This window comes from Vigna radiata, unplaced genomic scaffold, assembly GCF_000741045.1.
Source record: "Vigna radiata var. radiata cultivar VC1973A unplaced genomic scaffold, Vradiata_ver6 scaffold_86, whole genome shotgun sequence".
NCBI lineage: Eukaryota > Viridiplantae > Streptophyta > Magnoliopsida > Fabales > Fabaceae > Vigna > Vigna radiata.
In genome coordinates, this window is record NW_014543269.1 from 570,759 (window position 1) to 588,078 (window position 17,320).

The 17,320-nt window shown below is 29.3% G+C and overlaps 3 protein-coding genes and 1 non-coding gene across 5 annotated transcripts in view; all 4 read left to right on the top strand.

Moving 5' to 3' along the window:
* The first annotated feature begins 2,780 nt into the window (after positions 1-2,780).
* On the top strand, positions 2,781-2,853 carry TRNAV-UAC. The gene has a single exon. It is a non-coding gene; the product is annotated as a tRNA-Val (tRNA).
* Positions 2,854-3,310: 457 nt separating this feature from the next.
* On the top strand, positions 3,311-7,950 carry LOC106754275. 2 transcript variants are annotated; one of them, XR_002666894.1, is made up of 5 exons: positions 3,311-5,091; positions 5,239-5,493; positions 5,660-5,779; positions 5,873-5,995; positions 7,620-7,950. XR_002666894.1 is itself a non-coding variant. In XM_014636295.2 (4 exons), the coding sequence occupies exons 1-4, from the start codon at positions 4,021-4,023 to the stop codon at positions 5,921-5,923; spliced, it is 1,497 nt and encodes a 498-aa protein (XP_014491781.1). In that variant the 5' UTR covers positions 3,311-4,020; the 3' UTR covers positions 5,924-6,399. The 2 variants fall into 2 exon arrangements, 1 of the variants encoding a protein (XP_014491781.1); XM_014636295.2 differs by lacking the exon at positions 7,620-7,950 and having other exon boundaries at positions 5,873-6,399.
* A 3,381-nt stretch (positions 7,951-11,331) lies between these two features.
* Positions 11,332-12,253, top strand: LOC106754256. The gene is made up of 2 exons (XM_014636258.2): positions 11,332-11,739; positions 12,055-12,253. The coding sequence occupies exons 1-2, from the start codon at positions 11,479-11,481 to the stop codon at positions 12,106-12,108; spliced, it is 315 nt and encodes a 104-aa protein (XP_014491744.1). The 5' UTR covers positions 11,332-11,478; the 3' UTR covers positions 12,109-12,253.
* Positions 11,336-17,320, top strand: part of LOC106754218 (pentatricopeptide repeat-containing protein At2g20710, mitochondrial) — a 9,728-nt gene continuing 3,743 nt past the window's right edge. The window contains exon 1 of the mRNA XM_014636219.2: positions 11,336-11,395. The gene's annotated coding sequence lies outside the window, so the exon portion shown is untranslated. The remainder of the gene's footprint in view (positions 11,396-17,320) is intronic.

Sequence of the window (17,320 nt, forward strand, 5' to 3'; positions counted from 1 at the left end):
AATAATCGGAATAAAAAATAGTGTAAGGTTAATTTGTATATGAAATGACAAGAAAACCAAATAAATGAATAGGTGTCAAAATTATAAGTAATGATAGATTGATAATTTTCTTAAATATTTGTTTTAATTGTGCCACATGTTTCAGGTTTTGTCAGTCAGCATAAAATGCAACCACTTGTGAATATTTTAAGTGTGTTAAAAAACTTTGTTTTAGTTAATTTTATTACTTTAGATTTTTATTTTTATTTTTAGTTTAGAATGTTGCTCTCTGTAATGGTTTGAATTGTATTATAAATAGAAAAGCTGAGAAATAAAAATAAAAAATAAAAAAAAACAACAATATTGGTAATTAGAGCTGTCAAAATGGGTCACAACCTACGGTCAATTTGATCAATCACGGGTTCGGGTCAGGTTGAGTTTGAAAAAATTGTATTTTTTATGTGAGTCAGATTTCAACCTAGCTCCTAGCTCATGCAGGTTGAACCCGTGATGGGCCGGGTTGGCCCACCAACCCACATACCTAATTTTATTTTATTAAAATTTAATTTTAATTTTATAAAAAAATATTTATTATTATTTTTTGCTTGAAAAAATTATTTAAGTTCTCTATTTTCAAAATTAATTAAACACCCATGTTTCAAGTAAAATTTGGGAGTAAAATTTGTTTATATTTGAATTATAGAAAGTTTGTATAATTTTTTAATTTAAAAAAATTGTAATTAAGTAAGCTAGTTTACTTACCAATTTGTGGTGGGTCGGGTCAGATTCAAATTTTTTTAATTTACTAATAAATTAATCGAATTAAATTGACTCAGTAACCAACCTGTAGTGGACCGAATCAGATGATCCGTTTTTACAACTCTATTCGTGACATAGTCTTTGACCATATTAATTTGGATGTTTCACCCTTTACCTTCATCCTGCACCTCCTAACTTTTAAAAAATTTCCATATTACCGTGTAATTAAAATGCTTTTAATATTTAAAATATCAAAATATTAAGTTTGGTCAAAGATTGTTTTTTATTACAGCAGCAACAGTAGTCGTCTGTGGTTCTCAGATATCATTTCTTCCTTCCCCTTTCCCCTTCTCTTTTTCTTTTGCACACAAAGCACTGTTTCCTTTAGCTTTCCTCTTCCTCTATTCTATTTTTTTCATTGCTTCTTAGGCACATATTACACAGCACTATAAGCACACACTAACGGAGAAGATTAAGAAATTTTGGAAGACAAGTGATTTATTGAGTTATACCCTCTTATTCCTCATTCACCAGTTTACCAACACAGTCTCCATAGATACCTGTAAAAAAAGAAAGTCTCTCCATCACTCTGAGATCAACACAGAAAGAAATGTTTAAGCACTAGCAGCACACTTAAAGCGGGGTAAACCTAGTTCAAGAAAGCATTTTGGGTATGTCAGCTAAAAACCACTAAACTTTAACATTAATTTCATTTTAGACTCACCAGTTGAAGACAAATAACTCACTGAACATCAAAATTTACTAAAGACCTTATGAAAAGTTCTTCATGCTGGAACATCTATGAATCAATACTTTTGCAACAAACATTAATGGAAAAAGAAAAAAAAAATACAAACGCAAAAAGTAAATTGGATCTCCATATCCGATCGAATATTGGCATCCGACTATACCATTTTCGGATTTATATATCCGATATCAATCTTCACAACTTTAATTTTTCTAAAATATTCATATTAAATTTCAAAAATTCAGAAAAAATAATTTTTAACAATTATATATTATCTAATTAAATTCTAAATTCATAAAAAATAATTTATAATTTTAAACATAATTATAAACTAATAAATTAATTATGTAAGTAATGTAATGTAATAAAAATTTTATGTAAAATATTAAATAAATCGGATGTGGATATTCGAGAATCACGACATCGGATATCCACAGCCGGGCACATAATCAAATTTTTTTATTTTAAATTAATTTTAATATATTTATACAATAAAATTTATATTAATTAAAAATTATATATTTTTACGTTATAAATTTATGTAGTTAATATAATAATAATTAAACATATAATGAATATGATTTAAACCTATATTAAATATTTATCAAAATTAGAAAGTTGAAAAACGGTCCACTGGATGTCCATATCTGATTTCGCACACATCAGATCTCTATAGTCGATAAATTCATTTTCGAATTATATGTTGTGTATTTCATGCTAAACAGATTAAGACAGATAAAATCGTAACCTTATTTAAAACAACGCAACAACAATCTCCCACCAACCAATGCAACCACCAACAACAGTAAGAAGAAGCACCCCAAACACCACCACAAAGCACTTCAACCACACCAGGAACGCACCATCACACCATTCCAAGCTACAGTAAAACATTCACAACTGGAAAAAGAAAACTTCAAATGGAATGGACAGAAAAAAGATCAAGAAAGAGAAAAGATGATCAGAGATGCAATTCAAATAGGATGTTGGGTGTAAGTTTCTTTATACAAATAAAAAGGGTGCAGCGGTGCATGTTTTGTAATAAGGAAAAAATAGAGATGCAGTCAGTGCTAGACACAAAAATAATCAATAAACATAAAATTAATAAATAATCACCTAATTAATTAGAGATATTGTAAAAAATTGAAAGTACATGATGAGATGCTTGGTGCTGGATGAAAGACCCTATTAATTTTTGGTCATGGTACAAGTTTCAGAATGTTAGAGAATATTTCGGCTAGGACTGCGTTTAGTTAGAAATTCTAATTCTAGTAGTTAACAAAATCATCATTAAGTTGCTGTGGTGTAGTGGTTATCACGTTAGTCTTACACACTAAAGGTCCCCAGTTCGATCCTGGGCAGCAACAGTAATTTTATTTTTCTTCCGTAATTTAAATGATCTAGTACTTTATATTTTTCAATTGATTTTAATTTTATATTTTATGTATTTGTATATTCAATTTCACAATACTAATTTAAGTCACAGAGAAGAGAAGTAGGGCATAACTGCATGCCCTGACATTTGTACATTTCAGGGTATTCATTTCATTTAGATGAGTTGCAATTTTTTGCCATTATCGTTCTCCAGTTAGCATCAACCTTTAATGATGATTTTTTTTTTTCGTGAAGCATATTATTAATGTTTGATAACAATATTAAACCAAATAATTATTAAAATAATTAAATTAATACTTGAAGCAAAAGAAAATAAAAATAAAAATCTCTGTTCAAAATTCAAATGTACCCAAAACATTTCCCTTTGGCTACAACCCCGTCCAAACCGAGAACGTTGTCGCAATAATGAGTTAATTAATTAAAATTAATCATTTTCTGTGAAAATTGAAGGGAGTCTCAAATTTCTGTTAATATTGGTTTCGTGTTTGAGTTTGTATAAGGCTTTTCATTTCATCTTCCTTCTTCCCTCTCCTTTTTCCCTCACTTTTTCTATCTCTTTCTCTCCAAGCACCTTCCAATTCTTCGTGCTCTGCTATACATGGAGATGTCAATGGAGGATTCGTGCTCCTACGAGATTCTCTCCGTGGCTCTCGATGCTTTCCACCGACGCGGACGATCTCCAAGATTACCGAACAGTTCTATACCGATTGCGCCTCGAATATCTCCTTTCAGGGCGTCGTTCTAAGGTCCTTTTTACCGCTCTCCAAATTTCTCCATCGCGTTTCGTTTTTCGCTGTTTAAACTTGGAATTCCTACAGTAGGATATCGTCGACTCATGCTTTGTTTTCCATTCGTGAAATCATTTGTTCTTAGTGTCTTAGAGTGGTTAGTTATCTCTGTGCGAACTTTGGATATAGGAGAATTTTCCGTCAGTTAGTATCGGATAATTCTCCGTTATGCTATTTTAGGGTTTGGCACGGAGTCTGTGGTGTCTCTGAGACCTTGAGATCTGGAATATGGCTATGAGTTTCCTGGTTTTATAATTTAGGAGAGGTTCCTCTTGTCTTTGTGTGTTAATTGGTTATTGGAGATTATCTGGTGTTGAATTTTGCGTTTACGGTTTGTTTGCGAAAATTTGAATGGCTGGGAAGTTGGAATTGGGGCCTCCGAAGTCTGATGTTTCCAATCCGAAGGAACAGGCGGCGAGAAAGATACTGAAAATTGTTAGATCTCAAGGGCATCCGTATGTTGAGTTGCGTGAGAATGGGAAAAAATTCATTTACTTCTGCACTCTGTGTCTTGCACCGTGTTATAGTGACGATGTTCTGTTTGATCACTTGAAAGGTAATCTTCATAAGGAGAGATTATCTGCTGCTAAGGTTACCCTCCTAGGACCGAAACCATGGCCTTTTAATGATGGTCTTGTTTTCTTTGATACTTCTATTGAAAGTGATAGAGACTTAGAAGTTGCGGATAGTTACCAAAACAGGTTGTTGAAATTTAATAATAACGAGAGTAGTCTTGCAATTGTTAAGTTTGGGAACGGGGTTCAGCCAAGTGCTGAACCATGTTCGACTGATGGCGTGCAAGATGATGAGCGTGGGCTAGTGATTCCTCATTTGCTGATTGGAGATGAAATATTTGATGTAAAAGTCAGCGAAGTGGGCTTGGGGAAGATTGCTGCAAGATTTCTTGAGAAGTGCAGCGCGTTGAGTGGAATTAAAAGAATATGGTGTGAATGGTTAGGAAAAAAAAGTAATAATCAACAAGATGGTGTTGAGGTTCTAGAGCATGATTTTGCAATTGTAAATTTTGCTTATAATTATGATCTTGGTCGGTCTGGTTTGCTTGATGATGTCAAGTCATTGTTACCGTCTGCTTCTGGTGGCCGAAAGGGAAAGACATCGTTGTCTGACTCTGATGATATTAGTGATTCTTTAAGCAATCAGTATGATTCGTCTGCGGAAGAGTCTTCTGATTCGAACAATTCCACTACACGATTAACACTAGATCAATTCAACAATCATCATCTTTGTACAAGGTTCATTTCAAGCAAGGCTGTGAGGAAAGAATTGAGACGGAAGCAGCGGCTGGCAGCAGAGAAAGTATGTAACATCTGTCAACAAAAAATGCTTCCCGGTAAAGATGTAGCTGCTCTTTTGAATTTGAAGACTAGAAGAGTAGCGTGCAGTAGTCGGAATAAAACTGGGGTAAAGACATTTTATTAGTGTCCTGATTTCAGATATAGTTTTGCTATATTGGTTTGTTTGATAATAATGAGCTAGAGATATTTAAACTTCATTATATGCATATTTCATTTACTAAATTAGACAATTTACATTGGCATATATCTGTAGGCATTTCACGTGTTCCATACATCCTGCCTTATACACTGGATAATCTTGTGTGAATTTGAGATAATCACAAATCATTTAGTTCGTCCAAATGTTAGACGAATAGTGAAGAGAAAGATTGCTTCAGATGGTGAGAAAATTGGAAAAGCAAAAGATATAGAAAAGCATATAAGAACTGTATTCTGCCCAGAGTGCCAAGGTACCGGTATGGTCATTGATGGAGATGGAGTTGAACAGCCAGAATTTTCTTTGTCTCAGGTTTGTTTATTATATTGATAATTCTTGCTTATTTCTCCAGCTTACCAAATACTTAAATTCTATCTTGATTTTAGCACCATTGTTTCTGTTCTTGGTAAATACTTGTCATGTGTTCAGAAAACAAGTTTACTTGGAATTGATCGGATATTGCCTAATCTTTTTGCAGATGTTCAAATTCAAAATAAAAGCATGTGATGCACGCAGAGAATGGATCAAGAGCCCCGAAGTTTTGCAGAATTGCTCAACTGGGTTTCACTTCCCTTCACAATCAGAAGAGATATTTGAGGTCTTTAATATTTCTTCATTTATTTTAATGAAATATTAGATGTTCAATTGTATATCATCTTTAGTAAATTTATTGTGAACGCTTTGGTTTCAGGAAAAAGTGGAACCCATAAATTTGCTGCATTTTTATCGTGCTGATGTTTAGAGTGGGACATAACCGGGCAAATGTTTCGTTTACATCTGATTGTATTTTCAAGAATTGTGTGTAACTTATTAGGTAAATGTTCGTTGACAAACTTGGTTATATAACCTCGTAGATGGCGACCAGATTAAACATTGTGTATACCTGTTGCTAATGAGTTTGTGTGAGTGCACACACATTGTTGGCTATGTATATGTGTAAAGTGGTTGCAAGCTCACCTTGTGGCACAGTGCCACCGTTGTTAGCTCACCTTTTATTTATGTTTTCTTTTGTGGCTAATATTGGTGAACACTGATTGCAAGCAACTATGAACCAATAGAAATCCTCTTTTATTACAATACATTATCATTAAGTTACTAGGCTTTACGCTGAATCTTGTAATTCCAAGGATGACTTGTACTATTCGGTATATGTGGTTTCTTCCTTGTTACTTGTTCCAACATTATGTGTTGGGAATAAGAGGCCAGAGTTTATTATTATATCGGTTTGAACATTAAAGATAGCATTTGTATTTCAGAGGCAGCTATGCAGATTTTGTACTAAAAGTTAATTTTATTTAAAGTTCTTTTCATCTGTCTTTGGGGTGCATGTTATTTGAAAAATAAAGAGATGGGAATCGAAAAGTGAGAAAATGGAGTGGTGGTGCTGGTTTTAAGCGATTTTTTTGTAAGTCTTCTATTTCGATTAAAGAATTGTTGTAGTTGACCCTATTTGTTTGTACAAGTTATTGACATGTCTCATGAATATATGAATATATATATATATATATATATAGATAGATAGATAGATAGATAGATAGATAGATAGATAGATAGATAAGAAAATGGTTATAGATAATGAACTATAGTGGTATATATAAATTCTGTAGGTCAGCAAAAAGACTCATTAAATCCTTTGAAATTTCTTGACACATGTTATTAGTTGGGTTATTTATTCTTTTTTAGCTTTTGCTTTGATAGTTAAAAAAGTTTGTTCTTGACACTTGTTGATACAAGTACTCTATAATTTTAAAAGACAACACATTCTATCAATCTTTTTTCTGCGTTGCATTGAAAATTAATCTGTCATACACTTGAGTTATCTTCTCCTTTTTTTACTCTTCATGTCATGGTAAAAACTCTATTTTCTCCTCCTTGGTAATATGTCATAAGTCTGTGTAAAGCCCTTGGTCACTATTCCTATCTTGCACTTTTTCAATAGACTCGTCAACTTTGTACTTGATAGAGTAAATCAACTTACACCCCACTAGTTTTTTTTTTTTTTTTCCCTTACGATAAAGGATCAGAGTCCAAGTTGCATTTTTGTATAATGCTTCTATTCTTCATTCATGAATGAAAAAACAAAGTGAACTAAATTACAAAGAAATCTATCATGGTATACTCCAATCAAACAAATGGCGAACCGGGTATACATTGATAATTAATCCAACAATCTTGACTATCCAACATTCCACAGCTGCAACTTTATATGCCGGCAAGTACAAGAAAACATTAGCTGCACTCAATCTCAGTTCACAAAGCCGGCAGGCACAGTTTACTTCATGGTGACTTTGTTCCATACTTCCGTATACATATATGTGTATATAAGTAATTTCCAAAACTTGCCAAAAAGTCATAGCCACAGTTACACCAAAAAATGAGACGTTATTACATGCACCAGATGAAAATGTTGCTATGTTTGGTATTGTTTGTGTTTGTAGTTGCTTCGATCATGGAAACTTCATTGGCAGAAGGAAGAGATTATCCTTTTAATGATATAGGAAGATCCAGAAGGCCAGTAGATATTGGAGGAGACATGAAAACACTTGAAACCCTTGCAGGGTTGCTTCCAAAAGGTCTTGTGCCACCCTCTGCACCAAGTCCTGACATAAACTGATCCATGCCACACCATTTGTCTGCAACTTACATCTATATCATTGTACCAACAAATTATTCTTTAAATTCTTCACATCTACTGGTTTTGATTTTCTATTCATTCCTTAATACTCATATAATGTGTAAACTTTGTCTGCACTCTTTGTTTCTTTGAGTTGTGATATGTATACAATAATATATACAGTTGTGTTTATCTCTATCCATGTATCACCATTTAATATACTTTATATTTGGTTTAGATAATTTTCATCAAAATATTTTAAATTACTGTCTCAATTTTTTTTTTATTTTTAGGTTTTTAATTTTTGAAAATGTGGTGAAATTAGATATTTCCATTAATAATGTACAAATTGTGTTAAATACAAGTCACGTATTTTTTTTAGAATTTATTTAAATTTTTCAATTTTTATTTTATTTTAAAAAAATTATCCTTATATCAATTTTGTATCATGTAACGTGACAATGTCACTATAATATGGTGTTATATGTTAACGTGTGTTTTGTATTCAATTCAGTTTGTATTTATTATTTTAATTTCGTTCAATTTTAATTTTCTTTCAAACACCGAATTTAACTTTTATATAAAAATTGTATTAATATTTTTATTAAAATTAACATTTAGTAAAAATTATTAAATGTAATATTAGTAGTTTTTTTTTATAAATTTATAAAAAATATTTCAATATAAATTAAAATAAAAATGATGTCATAAAACATCAATACAAAAAATTTTAAATTTTAAAATTAAATTTAAATAAAATTCAATGTAAAATATAAATTTAAACAAACTTAATCTTTTTAAAAATATTTTAATTTCATAAATTTAAATAAAAATAAAAATTTACAAAATTATAAGTAATTTAATACGCAGTCAATTTGTCAACATTTATAATTCAATAGTAGATAGTATTGTTTCTTTATAACTCTTTCTTCAATTCAATATTTGAATATTTTTATTCTTTTTTTAGGTATGCTTTTTAATAATAAGTAGGATAACAAAATCAAACATTATGAGAAATTAAGGATAAAAATGAAACAAATTTAAAAATTAGTCTAATAATATAGTTATAATTAGTTTTAAAATATTATATATTTATGTTTTTGTAATGACAATAAAGTCAAAATAAATATTTCTTTAAGATTGGACTTATATTTATAATCCTTTTTGCACATGTGGTCACCTGTATATAGATATTTCGAGAATAAAAACAAAAACATATAAATTATTTCATATTATTTTAAGTTGTTCTAATTAATCCAGTGAAACTAAATTTATTAAGTGAGATAATTTTACATTATACATGTCAAAAACAACTTCAAAAGTGTATATAAGATCTATTCAATGACAATTTAAGTTAATTTATTTTTCCCTTTTCTATTAGAAAAGATAATAATTAAGTTAATTCAATTATTAAAATTATTTATTTATATATAAAAACATGATTTCAAACAATACTCTTTGACACACATATACTTTATTTATTCAATTATTCTAAACTCAATAAATTACTTTATATTAAATCATTGTGGACAATATTTAAACTCAATTTATATTATTATAAACAAACTTAATATTCAATTATTCACTATTTTAATTACCGATATCGTTATAATAAATAAATGTCATATACATTTTATTATTTTTCATATTTAATAAAAAATATTCTCATAAATATTTAATAAACTTTTTATCCGTTCAACAACTCAAAATATTAGTATTTAATATAAATGTCAACTTTAATAACAATATCAATATAATATTTATATAAAGATTAAATTTGATCCGAAGAAAAATAAAATTATTTAATTTCTTTTTAAAAAAAATAAATTGAATCAAAATAATAAATAAATAGATTATGCTCGATATAAAACATGTAACATTGACACAAGGTCACAAGACATTCAGACTAACACGACATTTCTTCTGACACATGAGATTATAATTGTATATCACACTAACAATGTCACATAGCACGATACAAACTTGACATGTAGATAATTTTTTTCCAAAATAAAATAAAATTAAAAAAATCACGAACTAGCAAATTATATATCTTTCACATTAATCTTACATTATTAACATAAATAATCAAATTGTATGAAATTTTTAAAAAATTGAAATCTAAGACTAAAAAATTGACGCACTAATTAAACTATTAAATGAAACTTATGATTTTGTTTATAAATTATTGTGATAATTTGAAATATCATCAATATTCATGACTAGTAAAAGAATGAATGTCATTGTTGAGTATAACAATGTATATGTGGATTTGAAGATGAATTTGGAGTGGATTCTAGAAGAAAAAAGAAAGTGAAGTTGAGGTTTTCTTGATTAAGAAAAATATGATATGATTTAAGTAGATTTAAGAGAAAAGTTTATCTATAATGTAATAAGTATGATATATTAAAAGAAGATTTTAATAGAGAAAATTAGATTATCACTATTTATATGAGGATACATGTGATATAAATTAAATGTAAATAATAAAAATTATGTTAAAATGAAATTGAAGTTGTTATTTAAAATTAAAAAAAAAAGTTAAAATTGGAAACCATTATCATTATTACTATATAAAATATAAAACCGATGCAGAAAGAGGAACTCTCAATTATATCCACGAGAGAAGATAATCTATTTTGAAAACAGGAGAACAGATTATCCTGTCTTTAATATTACAACAGAATCGATTTCCTTTTGTCATTCTGCAAATCACCATCTTCCAAGGCAAGGAATCAATTATTTAGGTCTAAATCTTAATTGTATATAAGGTAAGGTGGTTTTTCCTTCTTATCTTCTCACTGGAGCCAAGACATTAAGCAACTAGCATGTGGGGGAGACAATTTTATTGAAAAGTAATTAATATATATTTGTTACGTGTAGTACAAAACATTTAAATATAATTCCAATTTCTTATAAGTTTTATTAAAAGATTATTGATTAATTATATAAAAATAAAGTCTTATTATTCAATTATTATTTTTATTTGTATTTAACAGTGTCAATCATAATGCTCTTGCATTGAATAATTTTTTTTTTTTGTGGTTGCTCTTACTTTTATATTAGAGTTGTAAAATATATATAATAAGTTATTTATTATAAAAAATAAGACTTGAACTCTTATTAATTATTACCAATTTAGGTTGTTTTTATTTATTTTTTCATAACTTACTCATATTCTTATATTTTTCATTTTCTAAACCAAATCCACAATTTGATCTACAAAACATAGCATTCAAATAAAGAAACAAACTTAAATTAAACACCATATTACTTAGACCAACCCCACAAAAGTAATATGCAATAATGTTTCTTAAAAGTTAAAAAAGGAAACATAATTAAAAAGATTAATGAATGCTTTAATTTATTTTTTACAATGACCATTTAAAATAATAGCATCACATTGTATATTTTTCATTGAAATAAATCTATTTGTCTGTCTGGCTTTACAAGTTTTTTCTTTTTCAAAATTCAATTAAGTGGTTTTTCAACCACAGACTGGGCCTAGAACCCACTTCCTCGGAGGATAAAATATTTTGTTGAGCCTGCCAAACCCTAAAATGAAGAAGGAAAACTCAAAATAAGGAAATCTCTGTTCTACTCTCTCTCTCTGCGAGTGTACTGAGAAAGATAGGTAGCAGTGCGTGAAGGAGTTGAGTTAAGATCGACAAAAGGGAAGAATCATGATGCTAATACGGTCAAGATACAAACTTGTGAAAAATTTTGGCATTTCTGTTTCTGGGTCTCTTGGAATATGCATGCACTCGACGACAAGCGTGTTGGATAGTCTTCAAAATCGTGTGTTGAAGGTTTCGGACCCTATGATTCCAGTGGGTCCTATTCTGGACCAATGGGTCAAAGAAGGCAGAGAAGTCACCGAATTTCAGTTCCGTGATCTCGTTCGTCGCCTCCATCAATTTTGTCGCTGCACACATTCCCGTCAGGTAATTTCACACAGTCATCATTTTCATGAAAAAAAAATAATCATGGATTTTTTAAATGCATAATATTCATGGATCAATGGAGTGTTTAGCTTATGTTTGGATTGAGGAAATGATGGAGTGGAATAGAATGACACCTAGTTTTGAGGTTTTGTTTGGTGAATTGTTTGAATGAAATGCATCTGAATCTGTTAAAATGTATTTCACTCGATCCCACTTTTACTCCCTTTAATGATTTTTTTTTTTTTATTTAAATTGTTCACTTGTTGTTTGTGCTTGTGTTTTGTATGTATTACCATCATGTGGATTTGAGCATAGGGAGACGAAGTGTCCTTGGAGCAGGCTTTGGATGGGGACGACGTGACAACATAGATTAATATATTAGTATTGTATATAGTTTTGTAGTAGTTGGGTTGTATATAAAGTTTTAAATTTTATGGTTATTTTGAATGACAGTAAAATTTATACTTTATATTTTAGTTTATAACTATTCTATTATATCATATCTGCGAGGACTCTTGATACAATTTTATACTATATTTTTGGGATGTTACAAATAACAATATCAGTATAACATTTATATACAAATTAAATTTGGTCTCACGAAGAAAAACAAAATTATTTAATTTCTTTTAGAAAAATAAACTAAATAGAATCAAAATAACAAATATAAAAATTAAACTCGATATAAAACATGTGACATTGACACAAGGTCACAAGATATTGAGACTAACACATAACACTTCAATTGACATATGAGACTATAACTGTCATATCACACTAACAACGTCACATAACACGATACAAACTTGACATATAGACAATTTTTTTTTTCAAAATGAAATAAAATTAGAAAATTTTTAAAAAATCACGAATTAACACATTATATATCTTTCACACTATCCTTACATTATTAACATAAATGACCAAATTGTATTAAATTTTTAAAAAATTGGAATCTAATTAAGACTAAAAAAATTAGGGCACTAATTAAACTATTTTAGTGAAAATTGTAATCAAATAAGTATTTAAACCTATATATTTCTTCTCTTTCTTTTTTCTATGAATTATGATTTTGTTTGTAAATTATTGTAATAATTTGAAATATCATCAATGGTTCGTAACTAGTAAAAAAATGAATGTCATGGTGAAATATAACAACTTATATGTGGATTTGAATTTGGAGGAGTGGACTCCAGAAGAAAAAAAAAATAGAAGTTGGAGTTGTTTGGATTAAGAAAAATATGATATGATTTAAGTGGATTTAAGACAAAAGTTTGTATATAATATAATAAGTATGATAAATTAAAAAATATTTTAATAAATAAAATTAGATTATCATTATTTTATCTGAGGATACATGCCATATAAATTAAACGTAAATAGTAAAAATTATGTTAAAATAAAATTGAAGTTGTTATTTAAAATTAAAAAAAAGTTAAAATTGGAAATCATTATCATTATTATTTCTATTATTATTACATAAAATCTAAAACCGATGCAGAAGGAAGGAGACGCTGTAACATCACAAAAATTATATATATAATTATATAATATCGAATGATAAACATTATAATATGACATAATAGTTTAAGGATGTAAGTAGAGTTACAAGTTTACAGCCATCCAATATTGTCTATAAATTTAAAACTTTACATACATAGGAGTCTTTCAAAATATAAGCTAAGTATCTAAGAAAGATCCTAAGAACTAGGGGTTGCATCATCTCCCTCCAAAGCTTACTCCAGAGGTACCTCATCTACCTCTGCTCACATCCAAATGGATGATCATTGCAAAAGGAAGAACACAGACATACAAGACAATACCAAATAGCAAGGGTAAGTTAGGTTGAAAAGCGTACATGTTATTCTATAACATTGCAATATAAAATCATTTTCATACCATAAATCAAGTATAGCATCTTATCCTATCATAACACATGACTAGACACGTCCAGACTTAGAATGAATATCGAACTATGGCGAGTTGTGCACTTGTGCACTTGTGGTGGCCTCTACTGCTTTGCAAAGCCATTGCCAATGGGTTTCACCCTACCACACACAAGGTAAGTTCGTTACCGCGCAATAGGCCTCCAAGAAGCGCCTACACTAGGACCTCCTACTACTCTCACCACATGCATCAATCTTCTCTATGTGAGAATGAAAGATCATTAGAGTGTTAGAATAACCCCCAAGACCGAGTTCCTGTATTCATTTTAAACACGAAAATTATCTCACCAAGAGATCTTACTTTCATACTCAATTTCACCGTTTTCAACACAACATCTATCCTTTTTAAATCATCAACATACCATTTCTCTATTTATAATTACATGGAATACTATATCAGACCATACATGCATCATACATCATTAACTAATCAAGAAAGAAAAAGAAAAGAGCAAATCAGAGCGAAGCAAGTCGCTCAACGCACAGGGTCACAAGACAAGACAACAAAAATTCGCACAACGTACCACCTTTGGTGCGCTGAGCGAATTTTCCTGATGGGAAGGCAAGGCATGACAACAAAAATTTGCACAAGGCACCACCCTTGGTGCGTTGAGCGAATTTTCCTAACGGGGAAGCTTTTCAGGTAAAATTTGCATAGCGAATTATATTGCCTTGCGAATTAAACCACAGGGGCTTCAGGCCTCACACTCTCGCAAAGCGCCTATTATGCGCTATTCTAATTAATTGAATAATTCCCAGACCCCTAGTAGTGGCAAAGCGAGAAATTTCGCAAGGTGACTCACTAAACAGAGGGGAACCCTCTGAAACAGTTTGCATAGCGCACCAAAGTCGCTATGCGAATGCCTTGTAACTCGTTATGCGAATTTGCTCGCACAGCGAATCTACAAAATCTGTAAAACCCCACATCTGCATAATTCTGCGACTTTCACCCCCAATGCCTATTCTAACCAATTTTGTGAACTTCTAACCATCCTAAACTTATCTATATGATGAATTAAACTTGTTTAATTGATTTTAACCCTTGCTAACATCATTATTTAACAGCTATGCATCGATTCTCATTCAAAATACTCAATTTCATCAACCTAGAGCCTCAAATCTAATTTTAACATTTTGCAACTGTTTTTAACTCTTTTGACCCTTCTAACAAGTCACAATTGACTTACCTAAGCTATCTAAACTGACCAGAACAACCTGAAATACCCAATTCTAATTTTGACTACCTTAGTTCCTATAATGTGACCTTAAATTCCCAATTTCTCTTAACTATTGATCTAATAATCTATTTAACAGAATTCTCTTTAATCAACCACTCAATATCATCACTGCAGTGCATCAATACAAATTCATAAGCATCCAATTCACAGTTCATAACACAGCCAACCAACAACACATATTTAAATAAGCAAGCATCATCAAATTTCAGTTTAATTATAATCGCATCTAAATACGGTGTTCACATGCATTTTATCACAATTTCTACAAAAATCTAACTCATGCAAAAACCCATAATTTCACAGAACTGAATAAAGGCCCAACTTTCCTTACCTCTAATTCAAACAGCCAAGCTCAAGAAGACTCTAGTCACACACTTGTGCTTCCAGAAATATTAGAATCACCTACAAATCACCAGATGATGATGATGAAATACAAATTTTAGAACCTAGTTGAAGCTAGAATTGAAGGAATGCACAACAGGCTACATGCAATCAGATTTGTTGCATGATCACAGTCCTAACATGAACGGAAAAGAGGAAAAACACTTACCATGTGGAGAATACCAAATTGATCGATAGAGATAGAGGATTCTCAACACTCAAGCACTACCTATTTAAAGAACAATAGAAGATTGAAGTGAGAACTTCATATGGAAGAAAAAGATTGAAGTATTGTAGAGAGATGGAAGAGGAGAAAAACTCAGAAAAGTCAGAGAGATTTGAGAGAAGAAGTACAGTTCAACATTTAAAAATTTTGCTTTTATATACATGACACCCTCAACATTTTAGTCCACGTGTTGCATACACTTGTCTCCCCTTCTTTTTTTTTTTTTTTTTGAATTTAATGGTCCTTATAGACGCTATCAATTAATTATATCCATGAGAGAAGATAATCTATTTTGAAAACAGGAGAACCAATTATCCTATCTTTAATATTACAACAGAATCGATTTCCTTTTGTCATTATGCAAATCACCATCTTCCAAGGCAAGGTGGTTTTTCCTTCTTATCTTCTCACCCGAGTAAATCAATAAAAACAAACATAACATTAAGCAACTAGCATGTGGGGGAGACAATTTTATTGAAAAGTAATTAATATATATTTGTTACGTGTGGTACAAAACATTTAAATATAATTCCAATTTCTTATAAGTTTTATTAAAAGATTATTGATTAATTATATTAAAAAAAAGTCTTATAATTCAATTATTATTTTTATTTGTATTTAACAGTGTCAATCATAATACTCTTGCATTGAATAATTATTTTTGTTGTTGCTCTTACTTTATATTAGACTCGTAAAATATATATAATAAGTTATTTATTATAAAAAATAAGACTTGAACTTTTATTAATTATTACCAATTTAGGTTGTTTTTATTTATTTTTCATCACTTACTCATATTCTTATATTTTTCATTTTCTAAACCAAATCCACAATTTAATCTACAAAACTTAGAATGTTCACTTTATTAATACTCGGTTAGAGTCAGTCAAATTCTAATAAAGATATTATTAAATAAGAATAAAAAATACAATATCAAAGTTTATTTAGAGTAATTATAATATGGTACCTTTATAAAATTAAAAACTTTAAAAAAGAAATAGTACTCAGCATCCAAATAAAGAGAAAAACTTAAATTAAACACGATATTACTTAGACCAACCCCACAAGTAATATACAATAAGGTTTCTTAAAAATTGAAAAAGGAAACATAATTAAAAAGATTAATGAATGCTTTAATTTATTTTTTACAATGAACATTTAAAATAATAGCATCACATTGAATATTTTTCATTGAGATAAATCTCCTTGTCAGTCTGGCTTTACAAGTTTTTTCTTTTTCAAATTCAATCAAGGGTTTTTCAATCAAAGTGAGTCTAGAACCCACTTCCTCGGAGGATAAAATATTGGGTGTTTCATCCTGTACGTTCAGGTCTTTGTTATGTAGCTCCAACTTTTTTAAAAATTTATTTTTAACTTTATTAAATATCTTTTTTATTTTTCACTTTCTATTTAAAGTAATTTTACACATCTTTAACTCTGTATCCTTTTAACAAAATTTTTAAAACTTTATCTTTTATTTATAATTTCATAACTATTTAATTTAGTTTAAAAATTTAATATTATTTAATGTTTTTTCATATTTTAATAATTATTAAAATATAATTTTTTTTATTTAAATTAAATTATTATTAAATTTTAAATAAAAAATAAAATTTAAGAAAAAAATCATCGGATATTGATATCCGATAACTATGTTATCAGATTTCCTTCCGACACAAAAGTTTTTAATAATTTGTTTTTATTTATAATTTATTAATTATTTAATTTAATTTAAAAATTTAATATTATTTAATATATTTTACATTTAAATAACAATTAAAATATAATTT